This window comes from Penicillium cinerascens (genome assembly GCF_028974065.1).
Source record: "Penicillium cinerascens strain IBT 15544 chromosome Unknown contig_1_segment0_segment0, whole genome shotgun sequence".
Classification (NCBI taxonomy): domain Eukaryota; kingdom Fungi; phylum Ascomycota; class Eurotiomycetes; order Eurotiales; family Aspergillaceae; genus Penicillium; species Penicillium cinerascens.
This window is the reverse complement of record NW_026695287.1, coordinates 4,033,561-4,050,359: the sequence shown is the minus strand read 5'-3', so window position 1 is coordinate 4,050,359 and position 16,799 is coordinate 4,033,561. Positions and strand designations below refer to the sequence as shown.

Genomic DNA, 16,799 nt, shown 5'->3' with positions numbered 1-16,799 from the left:
ATATCCAGTTGTTTCCCTTTAAGATCAGGTGCCTGTATTTTAGAACTAGCGGTAGCCTTACCGTCACCAATATTACTATATAAAGGCAAGATAGAGCATTAGCAGTACGCGTTAGATCTTAGGAGTAGTAGAAGTATAGAGTAACTAATAGTAGGGCTTAGGAAGAGTATATAACCAGAAAGACAAGAGCCTGTCATTTATAACTATACTGGATTGCTGTCAAGAGAGGGGTTCAAGGGCAAAGGTAGTAGGAATAGTGTGTTTCAAAGACGGTTCGAGAAAGAATCTCCATATGCAAGTGGTGAAACTGATTTTGATCCTCCCTGTATAACTCATGAAGTATGATTAAGATAACATCAAGCCAGGAAAATACATGCCTATATAAAATGGCATAATTAATTGACCTCGTTCAGGAATGCCCCACTTTTGCACAGCCCGAAAATTTTCTTTGTCAAGGCGGGCTCACACCATTTGGATTTAAACAGACGTTTAAACTGCTATGTACAATATCTCAAATAAAATAAACATTCAAGAGACCATGCTAGCCCTGCTGACCCTGCTAGTCATGCTGGCCCTAGTAGGTAGCATAGGCTATAGCGGATGATTTGGCTAGTTAGAAGGGCTGGATAGGCTTTACTAGGCTTGCGCGCGACCCAGGGGGACCCAGACCCAGCCAGGTCTGGGTCCAAAATCTTGACCCAGCACTAGGTTCTGGGTTACCTCCTTTAACCTAGGCCTAGTGCTAGGTACCCAATTAGGTAACAAACAAGACAAATACGCTAGAGATTTTGACTGCATAAATTATACAAATTCTTCTTGTAATTTTATGTATTCTAAGACTCTTTTTTAGAAGAGGTCGTACATCACATTTCGATTTTGTTCTCCTAGATGGCTAGAGGATATAGATAGCAACATCTTAGTTAGCGTTATTGTCACTTCTTTACCTTATAGCTCAATTTTCACTTGATTTAATACCATTCCCCGCTATGAGTATATCTATAGACTATAGAGGCATCGTGTAATATAGAAGTCTCTATTTTAAGCATATCATATACGCTTACTACCTATAATGTCAGAAGAGAAGTCAAGTCTAGAGCAATCGGAAGACTTTTACTAAGTTTAGCTATGAATATTTCTAAGGCATATCATTATAACTAACGCTGATGTATGTAAGTATGTCCTTATAATAAACAACCTTTAATTAGTGACTAGTATCTAGTCAATCTATCTACTTTTCTGACGTACTTATCAACCCTATGAGTAGATTCCGTAAGAGTTAGGTCTATATAGGATCCGTAGCGAATATAAGGATCTTTAGATATTATATAGATCGTGCCGCCTTCTAGTGCAGACTAAGGACCCATATTAATATATACGCCTTATATGCCGGCCCTATTTTCGAATCGCATAAAGCCCAAATTCAAGGTAAGTCACAATAGTAGCGCGCTATCCTAGTAAATTTAGGCATTATAAGCTTTAGCACGTCAATTAATACTCATTTCGTCATCATGGCTATCTTGCTAGGATCTATATAGCTCGCAATGTTTGCGGGGAGCATCATGCACTGGACGGTGCCGGTAGGTATGAATCAGTGGCGCCGTTGTTTCTTGCACTTGAATACGCCGCGATCTGCCGCAGGGAACGATGAGGGGACTATTACAGCCGTCATCGAATGTAGTACCAGAAGCGCAGACTAGAAGGATTTGCCTTTTGATTGAAGTCCTATTTTGTTTACTGCTCCGTCTATCATATGCCTTTCTCTCCGTTAACGAAACAAATGCATCACGGCCAAAGAAGCGCCAATCCAGTTCCACTGTTTTTGCCCCACCATGCCATTCCATTCCATGTAACAATGTAATCAAGACCATCAATGCAAGCATTCCGTACGACCATTGCATAAGGGTTGCCCTATCCGTTCTTCTTACGCTCAGATCCAAGCCTTCCGTATTCGGCAGTTCAATGGAGTACGCAATCTGTCGTGTCTCTTCATCGGGCGATCCCCCAACACAATCGCTTCATATTTCCGTTGTTTCTCCAACCAACACTGACTTCAACGCCCTTTGTAACAAATCCGCGCGCTTCGCCGCCCACCAGCATTTATCCTCAGGTAATAAGATCTTCGCGGCGCGATAGAAGTGATACATCAGCAGCAGCGCCCTGGGATCTCTCTCTCTTAGCATTTGGATGAACGGGGCGTGACAGAGCATCGGGAAAGTGAGGAAGAGTCTCGACACGTCATCGACCAGAGACGGATCGTCCTCTAAGAGGGACCTTGATCCCTCGCGGGCGTCGGGCAGAACCGCCAGAATGTTGGAGAGTCGACAGACGACGGCCATATACGCTTCTAGCGGATCATCGGTCGGCTCGTATCGGTATTCAAAGGTCAGCCGACGACTCTGGTCTGCACCACCAGGCTGTGACAGTCGCGGAAGCGTCAATGCCCGGTGATCCAACGCGGTATCGTACCATTGCGCGAAGAAGTATAGGTATTGGGATGCATCGAGACGGAATGTGGTGAGCGCCTCTTGGACCGTCCGGCTGGGCTGGTGGAGGACCCCGTTAATGAAAGTGGAGGGTTTACGGGTCATCAGCGGTATCGCGGTCAAGAAAATCTGCGACATCCCGGGGGAGAGCGTGAACAGGTGGTCCTTAGCAAACTCCAACGAGAGCCCGACCGAGTCGGTGCCCATGGAGACAAAATCGACATTCATCCAAGCATCGTAGTAGAGCAGAATCCCCGTGCACAGCAGGGCATCGATGTTTGCCTCGGTGAACCGCTCCGATAGCGCCTGTCGATACAAGCGAGACGCCTGAGAGAGATGGGCGATGGCTGCCGTGGAATATCGGGGGTCGTTGGGCACCAGCACGGATAGGTGCCGGGCCGCGAGGAACAGGATCGAGTGCATCAGGTATTCATGTTGGAAGGAGAGCTGGAGCCCTTCATCCCACACCTCTTTGAAGATGAGCGTCTCGCGCGTCGCGCACGCGAAGTGGTGGAAGAGCTTCAAATGCAGTAGATTCAAGTTCGGATTAGCCGAGTCCAGCAGGCGCTGCGATATCGCCGTCTCTATCGACGGAGACCGGGATCGGGATGGCATCGTCCGCTGCAAGCGCGACGGCCATTCACAGTTTTCGCGGCGCTTGGCACAGTTCGTGCAGGCCGGCGTGCTCTCATCGCACTGTGGGGACACTTTAGCTTTCTCCCTTGTATAGTTACAATAACCAAGGTCAGCGTTCCGAACTGTACCTTGACTCTGCGGCGTTTGCACGACAAGCAGCCATTTCTGGATTTATGATGGGGCCGCTTCTGCCTCGATAATGCGGCCTCCTGGTCCGAGATCTCCCGCAAAGCTGAGCGATCTTCCGTTGCAAAGATGAGTCTGGAGAAGCCAACGAAGGAGCCGTGAGGAACGGAGGAGGAGGAGGAGCAGGAGGAGCGAAGAGTGTCATTAGAAATGCCAGCGGCCATGATGAAATTGCTCACGGGTCCCTCTGGCCATGGCCCAATTCCAATTCTCCTGCAGAGCCGATCGTCTGTGGGTTGAATAGAGCCACAGCAAAAAGACAAGAGGATTGACAGCCCGCTCTTGTTTCTTGATGCCTTGATCGGCCTAGTGCCTGAGGCTCGTTCAGATGGTCGACGGGTTCCAATCCATACGTGTGAATTAATGGATTGCAGAACGGGTCTGCAGGATGGGATTCAGGGAGGGGGGTGGCTCCCTCTTCCAACATAACCTTGCCTGCGAGTGCGACTTCTAATTTTACTTGAGATGAATGAATGACAGAATGAATATTGGGAATATTGGGGGCAGAGAATGGAGTCGATGTAACTTCTCGAGCGGGAAGCCGGGGGGCGAATCTGAATCTGAATCGGAGGAGGCGGAAGGGCGGCATGCTCGCATTCCCAAACGAGAATGCGAGGTCGAGTCACGTCACGTTTTCTGCCCGCTCCCGCTCGTTCGGTCTTTCTCGTTTATTTTGTCCCCTTGGAATCCACTGAGTGATCCTTATCGACAGGGAGCGGAGCTACTCGACTCCAGGCTGATAGATTCAGCTCGGGTGGATGCCGTTTCAGCGATAGAAAAATTAAAGAGAATAGAATAGATACATGCTAAGCCCCATTTTTGTAACTTGGATCTGTGATTCTGCAGGGACGGGAGACTATCAGCTCGCATGGCTTCGCATTTCCCCATCGGGACGGGGAAGCGGTACCTCGGTGGAGGGTGTAGTATGAACCATTCAGAAGGGCCACACAAGTCATGCCAAGAACCATCGAGAATATCGGTCCATCTTTTCTCATTCTCGGTCTTCGTTTCTCTCAATGGAGTATGCGAGTGTCTGAGAGGATATAGGGGGGAGGGGGGAGCGGGTTCCGAAACGAACGCGACTTTGACGGCGACCCCGACAAGAACATCTATAAGTATGCCCATCAATGCCTCCGATCATCCCTCGTCAATCAACTCTTCCCTCTCTCGAATCACGCCTGCAGCAACTTCTTATCTATTCCTTTTTATAGATCTATCTTGGCTCCGTCATGGGTGCGTCTTCCGTCAAGAGCCTTCAGTCAACGGGCCACGATGCTCGGGCCTTGGATGAGGAAGAGGCCCGTCTTCTGCGGGCACAAATTCAGCTTCCTTCCTCGTCCGCTGGATATGGCTCGATTTTTCGTTTTCGAACAAAGATTGACACGCTGGTCTTGATCATGTCCGCAGCGGCGGCAGCTGTTGCCGGCGCTGCCTTGCCGTTGATGACCGTAGGCGCCTCTTCTCGGGCAGCCATTCTGGTGTTAACATGTACTGTATAGGTGGTCATGGGATCCCTCACCGGGCAATTCGCCAATAATCTCAACGACAGCTCGTCGTTGTCTGCGTTTAGCCATTCGACGCGGCGTTTGACGCTGGATCTGGTATATCTAGGTAACGGGTCTCCCCCACCCTCCATCTAGCCCGTAGTATACTGAAGTCAGCCAGGCATTGGTTCCTTTCTCGCTACAAGCGTCAGCTCCTTTGGGTTCACCATCACGGGCGAATCCATCATGAAACGCCTGCGACGAACCTATCTCTCCGCCGTCCTGCGCCAGAATATCGCTTTCTTCGATTCGACCGGGCCGGGTGAAGTGACCGCACGGATCTCCAACGACATGAATCTCATTCAAGACGGGATCTCCCAGAAAGTCGGCCTTTTGATCACAGGCGTGTCAGGATTTTTTGCGGCAATCATCGTCGCTCTCGTGCGTGATTGGAGACTAGGCTTGGTCATGGTGTGTCTTCCGGTCGTCGTGCTGTTGATCATGGGCGGCCTGGGGTCCAGAATGAAAGCATATCAGGAGTCGAGCAACAACGCATACGCACATAGCGGCAGCTTTGCGGAGGAGGTGATCTCTTCCATTCGGACGGTGACGGCTTACGGCTCTCAGGAACGGTTCCAAGCCAAGTACGACGAGAGTCTTCGTGAGGCAACCGCTTTGGACTTCAAAGCAAAGGTGACCATGGGCATCCTGATGGCCTTGATGTTCATGGTCATGCTCTGGGGCTATGCTCTGGCAGTGTGTCTCCTCTCCCTCCGACACGGATCGGCATGACCTGGATGGCTGATTTTGACAGTTCTGGCAAGGGAATCGATTCCTGCAACAAGGCTACTCCAATATCTCCCAGATCATGACCGTCTTGCTGGCCAGTGGCATGGCTGGAGCGATGCTGGGACATGCCGCGCCATTCATTGCCGCCATTGCACAGGCGGCAGCGGCGGCGAACAGGATCTTCGCTACTATCGAGCGAGAGTCCCCCATCGATCCTCTCGCACGGAGCGGCAGACGGTGCGAGTCCGTGAAGGGTGATATTGACTTTCGCCATATCAAGTTCATTTACCCGTCGAGAACAAATCACGTCGTCTTCGAGAATTTCAACCTGCACATCGCAGCGGGCAAGATGACTGCAATCGTAGGCCCCTCGGGCTCGGGCAAGACGTCTCTTTTTTCGCTCATGGAACGACTTTATGACCCCGTGCAGGGCCAAATTCTCCTCGACGGCATGCCGATTGGAGATCTAGACGTTCACTCGCTGCGATCTCAGATCGGTCTTGTGGCTCAGGACAATTTCCTTTTCAATACGTCCGTCTACAATAACATCATGTATGGGCTCGGGTCACAGGCCAACGAAGTACGTGCATGCTTGCGCTGAAGCTTAGATACCGCTGACGAGAAGCAAATAGCTTGACGACGAGAAATTAATGGCCCTTGTGGTAAAGGCTGCGAAGACTGCACAGGCACATGAGTTTGTTTCCGCCTTGCCCCAAGGCTACCACACGCGTGTGGGAGAACGGGGATCTACACTGTCGGGCGGACAGAGACAACGGATAGCCATCGCGCGAGCGGTCGTCTCAAACCCTCCAATTCTTCTTCTTGATGAAGCCACTGCCGCGTTGGATACAAAGAGCGAAAATGCCGTCCAAGCCGCTCTTTATGCGGCAGCGAAAGGGCGTACAACCATTGTCATCGCCCACCGCCTCTCAACAATCAAGAAAGCCGATACTATTGTTGTGATTGAGTGTGGTACAATTATAGAGCAAGGGACTCATGAGGAGCTACTCTCAAAGCAATCGACATATGCGAACCTCGTCGTAACACAGCAGCTCCGGCGAGAGGAGGAGATGATGGAAACGCAAGAGAGCCATGACTGGGCTGAAACAGACGTGATGCGAATGGCGATGATGGACCGCCAAGTTTCAAAACGCTCGGGGGGAGGGTCCCGATTCGAAGAAAGTAGATCATCGGTCTGGAAGCTAATGAAGGTCGTCTGGTCCATTAACACTCCAGAGAGGAAGTTTCTGGTTGTCGGTATCCTCTGCAGCCTCTTTGCCGGACCAGGGTATCCTGTCCAGGCCATATTTTTTGGCAACGCCATCATCTCGATTGTGGATCCCCAACTCAGCACCGGCCATCACACTGTCAATTTTTGGGCACTTATGCTGCTTCTGCTGGGGCTGTTCATGTTGGTGGTTTACTTCGTGCAAGGTCTTTGTTTTGCCATTGCGGGATCCAAGCTCGGTTCGAGAGCTAGGGTACTCGCCTTTGCTTCGATCCTGCGACAAGACATGCTATTCTTCGATGCCAAAGAAAACAGCTCCGGGTCTCTGGCTGCTTTCCTTGCCGTCGAAGCGAGTAAACTGACGGGCATCAGTGGAACCACGCTGGGAGCAATCCTCAACAGCGCCATGACTCTCGTTGCTGCGGTCGCAGTTGCATGTCCATTTGGATGGAAGCTTGGTCTCGTGGCCACATCCACTGTACCGATTCTGCTTGCCTGTGGCTTCCTGAGACTTTGGATTGTCACGCAGATGGAACGACATGTCAAGCGGGACACGGAGGCGGCAGCAACGGCGTGCGAAGCCGTATCTGCCATCCGCACAGTCGCCGCTTTGACCATGGAAGAAGTCATCATCAACCAGTACGAGCACAAGCTGGATGTGGAACACCAAATCAATCAGCGCTACGACCTGTTCTCCAGTCTTGTTTTTGCAGCCACGCAATCATTCAGTTTATTCATCGCCGCTTTCATCTTCTGGTACGGAGGGATGAGACTGATCGGGTCCGGCGAATACAACGTTCAGCAATTTTTCATTTGCTTCATTGCTATCGTCTGGGGTGCGCAGGCCGCAGGCACGATCTTTTCATTCGCGCCGGATATCGCTGGAGCCAAGGAAGCGGCTGCTCGGCTGGACACGCTTCTCTCCCGTCAGCCCACGATTGATGCTTTCACTGCGGAAGGAGATGCGGTCGGTGACATGACTGGAGATCTGGTTGTCGAGCAGGTGGACTTCAATTTCACATCGCGACCAGACTGCCAGATCCTCCATCAGGTCAGCTTCTCGGCGCCGTCCGGCAACTTTGTTGCCCTTGTCGGGGCCAGTGGCAGTGGCAAAACGACCGTCTTGAATCTGATTGAACGGTTTTATGACGTGGTCGGCGGCTATATTACGGTGGATAACAAAGATATCCGCCAATACCGACTGAGTGCACTGAGGAAGCGGATGGCAATGGTCGAGCAGGACTCCACTCTGGTCGGCGGCAATATCAGAGACTGTATTCTCGGCGATACAGAGGATATCAGCGACGAGGAGATTATGACTGCGTGTCAAGATGCGAACATCCATGATTTTGTGGTAAGAGAGGCGGTTATCCATGCTCAAGATCCTGACAAATAACAATTATCATCCAGTTGTCTCTTCCAGACGGGTTGAGGACCGACGTTGGTGCGCGAGGTAGTCGAGTGTCTGGTGGGCAGAAGCAGCGGATCGCGCTGGCAAAAGCGCTGCTGAGAAATCCCAAGATTCTGTAAGTCATTGCTACGAAGGATGATCCATGGAAAGGCCATCACCATCTCATTGTTTCCCGTAGCCTTCTTGACGAGGCAACATCTGCCCTAGACGCCGAATCCGAGAGAATCGTTCAGGGCGCGCTTGATGCCGCAGCCAAAGGCCGCACGACGATTGCGGTCGCCCATCGCCTCAGCTCGATCGCCCACGCCGATTGCATCTACGTATTTGATAAGGGAAGGATTGTGGAGAGCGGCAAACACGAGGAGTTGATCAAGGATCGAGGCAAGTATTGGGAACTTGTGCGATTGCAGGATCTAGGTAAATAGAGACCCGGACGTGTTGTGCGGTGAGCGAATCGTTTGATAAAGAAGACAGACAGTATTCTTACTCTTGAAACCCCTACGTGACGTTTTGCCTTCGGGATAGCCGTCTCAGTAATCATGGCAGTTCTACTCGGCGTTTCCACTTCGCACTTCTCCCTCCCTCTTGGTTCCACGCCGTCGCTTAACTTATTTTACTTACTTATTGCAAATATGGATCGTCATATTTAGCAGCCCTGTGAGAAGTTCTGCTGCTCAGTAGCAAACCAACCTCCCTCAGTGTTCAATGGAGACCCATGCGCCTGTATCTCCAGGATTCAAGGAACGGGTGGACAATACGAACACGAAGCTTCCCGAGAGTCAAAGCACCAGTATGAGCATCAAATACTCAATAATCCTCTGCATAATGGTCGCAAAGGGCGACCTTGTGGAAGGACTGTGTTCCTATAGGTCAAGCTGAAACTGAGGAGATATCGGAAAATCGGAAGTCAGAGAGTATTCGCCACTCAAAGGTGCAGAGAAATCGGAATGTCGGAATGAGAGGAGTCCTTTTCTTTGATATCAACCGCCTCGAGGTCATGGGTCCAGAACGTTTGGGGGGGGGCGTAGCGTATGTCGAGTCCGCACGTAGGCGGCCAGTATAACCGACTAGACATTAGCTTTGCTTTCAAGGGCGTGAACAACGACACGAATCTCGCGCCGCTGTAAAATGCCGCGGTCAAATGTCGTCCGCTAATCTACTAGTCGACCATTCTAAGCGGTACACGGTAAACCCGATAAAGCGGGCCCAGAGCTCCACTAAAGAAGACACAGAAACGGCCCCACCGGCGATCTTGAGATCATGGATAAAGTCATCGCGGAATTGGAGCGCAGCAGGAAAGGACGCTGTGGTTACCGAGAGTGGGTGTGCAATGTCGCCATACGAGATCGTGAGGATTTGGCTACCCGAAAGGTTTGTGGACGAGCAGGAGGCGGATGGTTGCTCCAGCGTGGACCAACTTTTAAGACGTTGAGTCCGACAGGGCTGCCGGATGTAGAGTGTCATCGGTCGAGATCAACATGGCGGCAAAATTTAGCAGCCTATTTTAGGCTACGGCATACTCTCGCGCCGACCACTGGAACCAGGCCAGCCATATTCCTTTATTTATCTCAACGCACCGAAGAGGCAAGGTCGGAGAATGGATCACACTGGATCTGCTGGTTGGGTCAGCTCGATTTGCAGCAACGCTAGCTGAGCTTGCACCCCAGGCCCCCATTCCTTTGTTCAAAGATGATAGTCACCCCAGCCCCTTTGGATCCTTTGGGACTCTGGGGTCTTGTCGGTCCTTGAGAGGCCAGATTTAGATCTGACTGATCAGGCAGCAGTTTCCCCGGTCACGGCCCTGAAACTTGTCGATCATCCGCGCCATGTAATCATTAAATGTTAGCGCCTGCCGTCAGCCCGTAAAGTTGATTTTCATTTTTCGCTCATCTACTGTGCCGGTCTTCCCGCTCGCACTATCTATTGATCTCTTCTCAGTGCTGCCATACCGTGATTGGCCGTCGTCATGGGTTGGCCAAGTCATTGCAGTAGGTTTTCTATGCGGGTGATCCGGGACTTAAGTGACCTGAATAGATCTCTCCGACGAGAATGCTCAATATGCTTATTGTGCTAATGGCCCTGCTGCCATCTTTTTCACGGTTCTGTTCGGGCTGACCGCAATCGCCCACTCCGCTCAGGCGGTGGCCTACCGTAAAAGGTTTTGCTGGGTGATTGTGGTGGGCACTTGGTGGGAATGTATTGGGCTGGTCATGCGCACCTATTCGACCATCAATCAGACCAAGTCGACGACGGCATCCGCCGGGCAGCTACTGGTGCTGCTGGCCCCGCTGTGGGTGAACGCCTTTGTCTACATGATCTTCGGTCGTATGGTCTACTACTTCGTGCCGGAGAAGAAGGTGCTAGGCATCAAGGCCGATAAGCTAGCCAAAATCTTCATCTGGCTGGACGTGAGGTGAGCCTCGAATTTACCGAGTTCCGAAAGGGGCCGCTCGGCGCCCCTCCCGGCGCTCGACTAGCTAACCCTGTGTCCTTCACCCACTATAGCTCCTTCATCATCCAAGCGACTGGCGGTATCATGGACTCGGACTTTAGTAATGAGATGAACCGCATCGGACTTCGTATCTATACGGCTGGTATTGCAGCGCAGGAGTTCTGCATTGTGTGCTTCTGCGGACTGCTGTTCGCCTTTCATCGGCGTATGCAAGAGAGGTATACTGAATGTTCTCGGGGCAGTCAGTGGCGCACGTTAGTGTTTGTTATGTACGCCACTTTAGGGTGCATCACGGTAGGTCACTCTGATTTCGATACTGCGGTGGTCCACGACTAATACGAAGATAGATTCGAATTATCTACCGCCTGATTGAATTTGCCGACACCAACACCGTAGGCACTAGCCCGCTGACTGTCAACGAATCTCCCTTCTACTGTCTCGAATGTCTGCCTATGTTCGGCGCTATGATCATTTGGAATATCTGGCACCCAGGCCGCTATCTCCAAGGCGAAGAGAGTGATTTCCCCAAAAAGGTGAAGGTATCCCGCAAAGAGAGGAAAGGTATGAAGCGGGAAGAGAAGGCCCGCAAGCGTCAGAATCGCGACCGCTCGTCTGGCCGCAAAGGTAGCCACTATTCTGAGTATCAGCGGGCACAGTCCTCCGATGGAGGGGCCTGGAGGAAGGAATCCCGTACACCTATCCAGTGCAAGGACGAAGTTAGGTTGCTATATTAGTAGTCTTTTATTTTATGTCGTTGAAAATAGCAATTGTGACTCTAAGCGTGATTGCGTATTCAAAATTTTGGGCAAAATGTTGGTCTAAAAATGCCAAATCTGCTGTGTGGTACAGATCACTGATATTGGCCTACTTCTCGCCAAGGACAGGGGCACTAGAGCACGGTATCTTTGAATTAGTTTAGGAAACTCCAAATGAAGTCTGGGAGGACGGACGTGATCATGATGTATCGAGGATCATCTAGCATAGTTATACAGGCACGATAAACTGATAGGACGCGCAGTGGAACGAGACGATTAAATCTCACAGGGCAGCCTCAGTCATTTATACCACTATGCGCAAGTAGCTTTAGTAGCCAATCTCTCCTTAAAGCCTAGCTAACGTGTGGTAGTCAAGTCTAACAATGGTTTCAATACACTTTCAATTCTAGTCGACACTCAGCCAATGCCTAGACAACATCTCAAGGAACCCATGATAAAGCACTCATAGGTAATATGTTAGTCTCCGACATCTGCTTGTACGATTTTAAAAATACAAGTCAACTTCCGCCGTGATTGCACGCACTAATGCAAGCTACTGAACCAGCTTCGTGTTGGCCAACGGCTTATGAGAACCCCAATTATTCGGTCATTGGGAGAAATTTTGGAGATCTGGCTGGGCTTCCGATGAATGCCTATAAGATCACGTAATGAGACTAGGGCTTATTTTCATCTCCAGCAAGTCGAATGCCTACATGCCCTACGTCTCACTAGATGAAATAGGAAGCAGGGCATACAGCCACCACCATAGAGTAAATTGGGCCTGCCTAAGGATATAACAGGAAACTCACTTAATAAAAATATCGTGGCAAAAAAAATAACAAGGATGATTCAAAATGTAATAAATAGGTCACTAGGGCGGTATAAGTCGGAGAACCGTCGCTATTACGATCATTACTAATAATACAAGAATAACCGTACGTAACTACTTATAGATCCCTAGTAGTATAATCCGCAATCTCTAAGTGATTAGTGAGTTACATACGAGATATCTCAGCTACTCAAAGTTATTGCAACGTTACTAAGGATAATAAGAAGGTGATATAACGGAATATAACGTGATAGATCAAAAGTTAGTCTTTTTTTTCTTAGATCCGACGGAGTCCTTGTGGGATAGAACTTGAACCTAGACCGACCGTGAAACTAGGGACGCGTTCACCATTATATATAAATAAACTTTTAGGGCTAATTTAGAGATAGAATACTTGCGACATCGCGAAAATGCCAACTCCGGTGGATAGGGGCCATAATGTATTCCAGGAATGTAATACTCCGACCTATAATACTAAGACAAGGACCTACCTACATAGGTTAGGTTTGGGTTATATAGGTTTGGGTTAGGTTATCTACCTCGTCTTAAAACATACGTACGGGTCAAAGAAGTCGACCTCAAGCTAATCTATATTTACAGGTTTGGGTTGGGTTGGGTTTAGGTTGGCGCGGGGTTTGGCGTAGCCTAATTCCACCCGTGTGTGCCACTTGCCTATGAATTACTTACGATCGATAAGCCCACATGTGACCTAAATTTACCTCGGCTGAACCGCCCTATATTCGGACCCCCTGTCGGGCTGATACCCGTCTATAGAGCCAACGCCTACGCACATTCATTGCCCTTCCTGGAAACCTCGGGTCGAGGAGGACCTGGAAAGAACCGAGGCCCGAAGAACAAGCATCACTAACGAAGCAAGGAAAGTTTTCCGCGACCAATATATTTGATCTCCAGAACCCATTGAATACTATCTTAAAGTTCCAGAACATCGTTGGTATGTTGAAGGAACTCGGAAAGGCTCGCACGCAGTCAACGGTCCTCAGACATCGATTTCAAATCTCTCAGCTTTCCAAGGCAAGTCTCGTTCCAATGGCTTTGGGTGAAGGTAGAACTTATATTTAGTCAGAGCACAGGAATGGCATCGAGAAATGCACGAGAGAGCAGTAGCTCTGCTTTACCAGCAAGTATGCAGTTCATTATAAGCCAGCCCCATATAGATACGTCCGTCAGTCGTCTAAAATACACTAGGCTACAAAGAAGACAGCTCGAAGGGCCGAATGTTCCGATTCGAAGACTCCATCCCCAAACTCCCTGTCCCAACCCTCGAAGAAACAGCAGCTCGATACCTCAAGTCTGTCCATCCGCTCCTTTCAAGCACCGAACTAGCCTCAACAACAAAGGCCGTCCAAGAATTTATCAAGCCTGATGGGATTGGTGCTAAGCTCCAAGAAAAGCTGATTGTTCGCCGTGAAGACTCGAAACACAAGAATTGGCTATACGAGTGGTGGAACGATGCGGCGTACCTGACATACAGAGACCCCGTTGTGCCATATGTCAGTTACTTCTATTCTCACCGCGATGATCGAAGACGACGAGACCCTGCCAAGCGCGCCGCAGCTATATCTACCGCGGCGCTGGAGTTTAAGAAGCAGATCGACGAAGGTACATTGGAGCCTGAATATATGAAGAGGCTGCCGATGTCGATGGAGAGCTACCAGTGGATGTTCAATACCTGCAGAGTTCCCGCTCGACCTGCTGATTACCCAATCAAATATTCCCCTGAAGAGAACAAATACATTCTCGTTATCCGCAAGAATCAGTTTTTCAAGGTCTTACACGAAGTGGATGGAAAGCAGCTGAATACTTCGGAGTTGGAGCAGCAGTTCAACCGTGTCTACGAACTGGTGGGCAAGGTGGCCCCTGTCGGTACTTTGACAACCGAGAATCGCGATATCTGGACGGAGGCAAGAGAGATCTTGCTAAAAGCCCATCCGACGAATGCAACGTCAATGAAAGAAGTCGAAGCAGCTTCATTCGTTGTCTGTCTGGACGATACTGCCCCCGTGACCTTGAAAGAGCGAGCACACCAGTACTGGCACGGCGATGGAGAAAACCGGTGGTACGACAAACCTTGCCAATTTATCATCAATGACAACGGGACCTCTGGGTTCATGGGCGAACATTCTATGATGGACGGTACCTCTACTCACCGACTGAATGAATACGTAAACGAAGTCATCTTCAACAATCTGCTCGATTTCTCCGACCCTTCGGTCCGCTCAAACCTCCCGGAACCCACTGTGATCAAATTCTACGTCAGCAAGGAGGTACAAGCCGAGATTGAGCGCGCCCAAAAAGACTTCAAGGAAGTCATTGATGCCCATGAGTTAGAGGTTCAAGCCTATCAAGGTTACGGCAAAGCCTTGATCAGGAAGCTGCGGTGTTCTCCGGATGCCTACGTCCAAATGGTCATCCAATTAGCCTACTTCAAGATGTATGGCAAGAACAGACCTACGTATGAGTCAGTCATGACACGGCGATTCCAACAAGGTCGCACAGAGGTTTGCCGCACAGTCTCCGATGACTCTGTAGCGTTCTGCAAAGCCTTCGTTGATCATTCCGTCATTCCCAAGGAGACCGCTGCTTTGTTTCACAAGGCGCTCAAGGCACACGTTGAGTACGTTTCTGCTGCAGCAGATGGGAAGGGCGTGGATCGCCATCTGCTTGGACTAAAGAAACTGCTTAGTTCGAATGATGAGGTTCCAGCCATCTTCAAGGATCCTGCTTACAGCTACTCGAGCTCATGGTACATTTCTACCTCGCAATTGAGCTCGGAATACTTCAATGGATTTGGCTGGAGTCAAGTCATCCACGAAGGGTGGGGAATCGCATATATGATCAACGAGAACAGGTATTTCACCCCTCCTGAAGCTAGAATGAAGATTGCTAATAATTCCCAGTATCCAGTTCAATGTTGTGTCAAAGAACCTTGGAAGCGAGCGAATGAGCTTTTACCTTAGCGAGGCCGCAGGGGATATTAGGGACCTTCTGCTCTCTACCCTCGAGCCGGCCACGGCAAAGTTGTAGATGACTGTGAGAGGTTGATGGACGGGTTTTCTATACATTATAGTTAGGTAACTAGGATGTCCCGCATACCTGGCTCTTTATATTTCCAGACACCGTTTTAATGTTGTCTTACGAGCCTCCCACGCATATTTTATAGTCAATTCGTGGATCCTGTTTCCATGCCAAACATCAGGACAGACGTACGCCGACCACTTCTACTAATCGATAATGTCGTTGTCATGTGGGGTTTACATTGCTTCTCTTCCGCTACCTATTGCCAATTCAAATTCCAGCTTCTGGCATAGGTTACTGTAGCAGAGTCCACGGAGGCACATCAAAAGTTTCGACACCCGTAGCCTCACACTGAGAATTACTAGTGACACAACAGCTTTTGCTAATGACAGAGAATTGGTAAGGACACCCCATCTTTAAGTGAGCTAACTATAATTAACTTTATTGGTGACGTCACGCAATCAAGAGGGACAAAAAGAGTAAAGTTTAGCCGTAAACGGGTCACCTGTCGCTGCGGTCTTAGACTGTAGCGTCAGATAGGGCCCTAAGCACTCACTTGTAGGGAGAGAAAGTGTTTGTATTGCAGTGGTCTCTAAATACAGAGAAAACGTATACAGAAGAAAGGTGGGAGGGACAAAATCGAGTCTTGATCGCGTGAGAGATGACGAGCGACCACCGAGAGTAAGCAACTAGCTCTTATGAGGCAGTTATAAGAAAGTTACACTATACGGAAGTTTAGGAAAGTCATACATTTCTAATACGTATTTCGAAACAGCACCTAATACACTATATAAAAAGCGATAACTTATATTTTAATAACAATAATTAATTACGAAGCTTCCTTACCATACTTACTTTAAGGAACGTTTATTGTGATTATAGGATAAAGATACTAATGATAAGGGTAGAGATAGTTTACTTGAATAGGTATAGACCTGGCACTCACCCGCGGGTGACCCTGCGGACCCTCCACCCGCACCTCCTCTTGGCGGGTGGATGGTCTAACATCCTGACCCTCCGGGTCCCCATGTGACTGATTTTACGAAAAAAAAGTCACGTTTTAGGCAGAAAAGTCATATTTTCGGTGTCAATCCACGTAGTTATCCATCCGAAAATAGTAAGGGGTGTCCTAAATAGGTAAAGTGTGTCTTATGCGGGTCGGTCGGACGCGGGTGACCGTCCAGGGACCCTTGGAGGGTCAGGGTCAGGGTCGGTGAGGCTGGACCCTGACCCTTGAAGGTGCGGGTGGAGGTTCCTGACTTTGAACCCCCGCGGGGCGGGTTGAGTGCCAGGTGTAGTAGTAGTAGCGTCCAGGTCAGGGAAATGCTAAGTAATTAGGATAGACGTATCTAATTAGATACTGGATACGGAGTAGAGATATCCCGAACCCAGACACCCCCGTCAAATATTCGAGAGACACCCCTTTTTCTAGAATAGCGTAGAGCAAGGGTAAGCGTTTCCTCGTCCGGACTCCGGAGCTCCTCCTCGGACGAGGGGAAGTCCTCCCCGA

The 16,799-nt window shown here is 49.6% G+C and overlaps 4 protein-coding genes across 4 annotated transcripts; 3 read left to right on the top strand and 1 right to left on the bottom strand.

Moving 5' to 3' along the window:
• Positions 1–2,015: 2,015 nt before the first annotated feature.
• On the bottom strand, positions 2,016–3,469 carry N7498_003057 (Zn(II)2Cys6 transcription factor domain-containing protein; the record flags this gene model as incomplete). Its single annotated transcript, XM_058450119.1, has 2 exons — positions 2,016–3,179; positions 3,248–3,469. 2 exons carry the CDS (start codon positions 3,467–3,469, stop codon positions 2,016–2,018), a joined length of 1,386 nt encoding a protein of 461 aa, XP_058312463.1.
• A 1,065-nt stretch (positions 3,470–4,534) lies between these two features.
• On the top strand, positions 4,535–8,642 carry N7498_003056 (ABC transporter ATP-binding protein; the record flags this gene model as incomplete). The annotated part of the gene is made up of 7 exons (XM_058450118.1): positions 4,535–4,783; positions 4,805–4,906; positions 4,967–5,545; positions 5,604–6,158; positions 6,211–8,160; positions 8,217–8,332; positions 8,396–8,642. 7 exons carry the CDS (start codon positions 4,535–4,537, stop codon positions 8,640–8,642), a joined length of 3,798 nt encoding a protein of 1,265 aa, XP_058312462.1.
• Positions 8,643–10,183: 1,541 nt separating this feature from the next.
• Positions 10,184–11,403, top strand: N7498_003055 (RTA1 domain-containing protein; the record flags this gene model as incomplete). Its single annotated transcript, XM_058450117.1, has 4 exons — positions 10,184–10,205; positions 10,252–10,630; positions 10,723–10,963; positions 11,017–11,403. The coding sequence occupies 4 exons, from the start codon at positions 10,184–10,186 to the stop codon at positions 11,401–11,403; spliced, it is 1,029 nt and encodes a 342-aa protein (XP_058312461.1).
• Positions 11,404–13,346: 1,943 nt separating this feature from the next.
• N7498_003054 (choline/carnitine O-acyltransferase) lies at positions 13,347–15,298 on the top strand (the record flags this gene model as incomplete). Its single annotated transcript, XM_058450116.1, has 3 exons — positions 13,347–13,395; positions 13,460–15,122; positions 15,172–15,298. The coding sequence occupies 3 exons, from the start codon at positions 13,347–13,349 to the stop codon at positions 15,296–15,298; spliced, it is 1,839 nt and encodes a 612-aa protein (XP_058312460.1).
• Between the last annotated feature and the right edge of the window lie 1,501 nt (positions 15,299–16,799).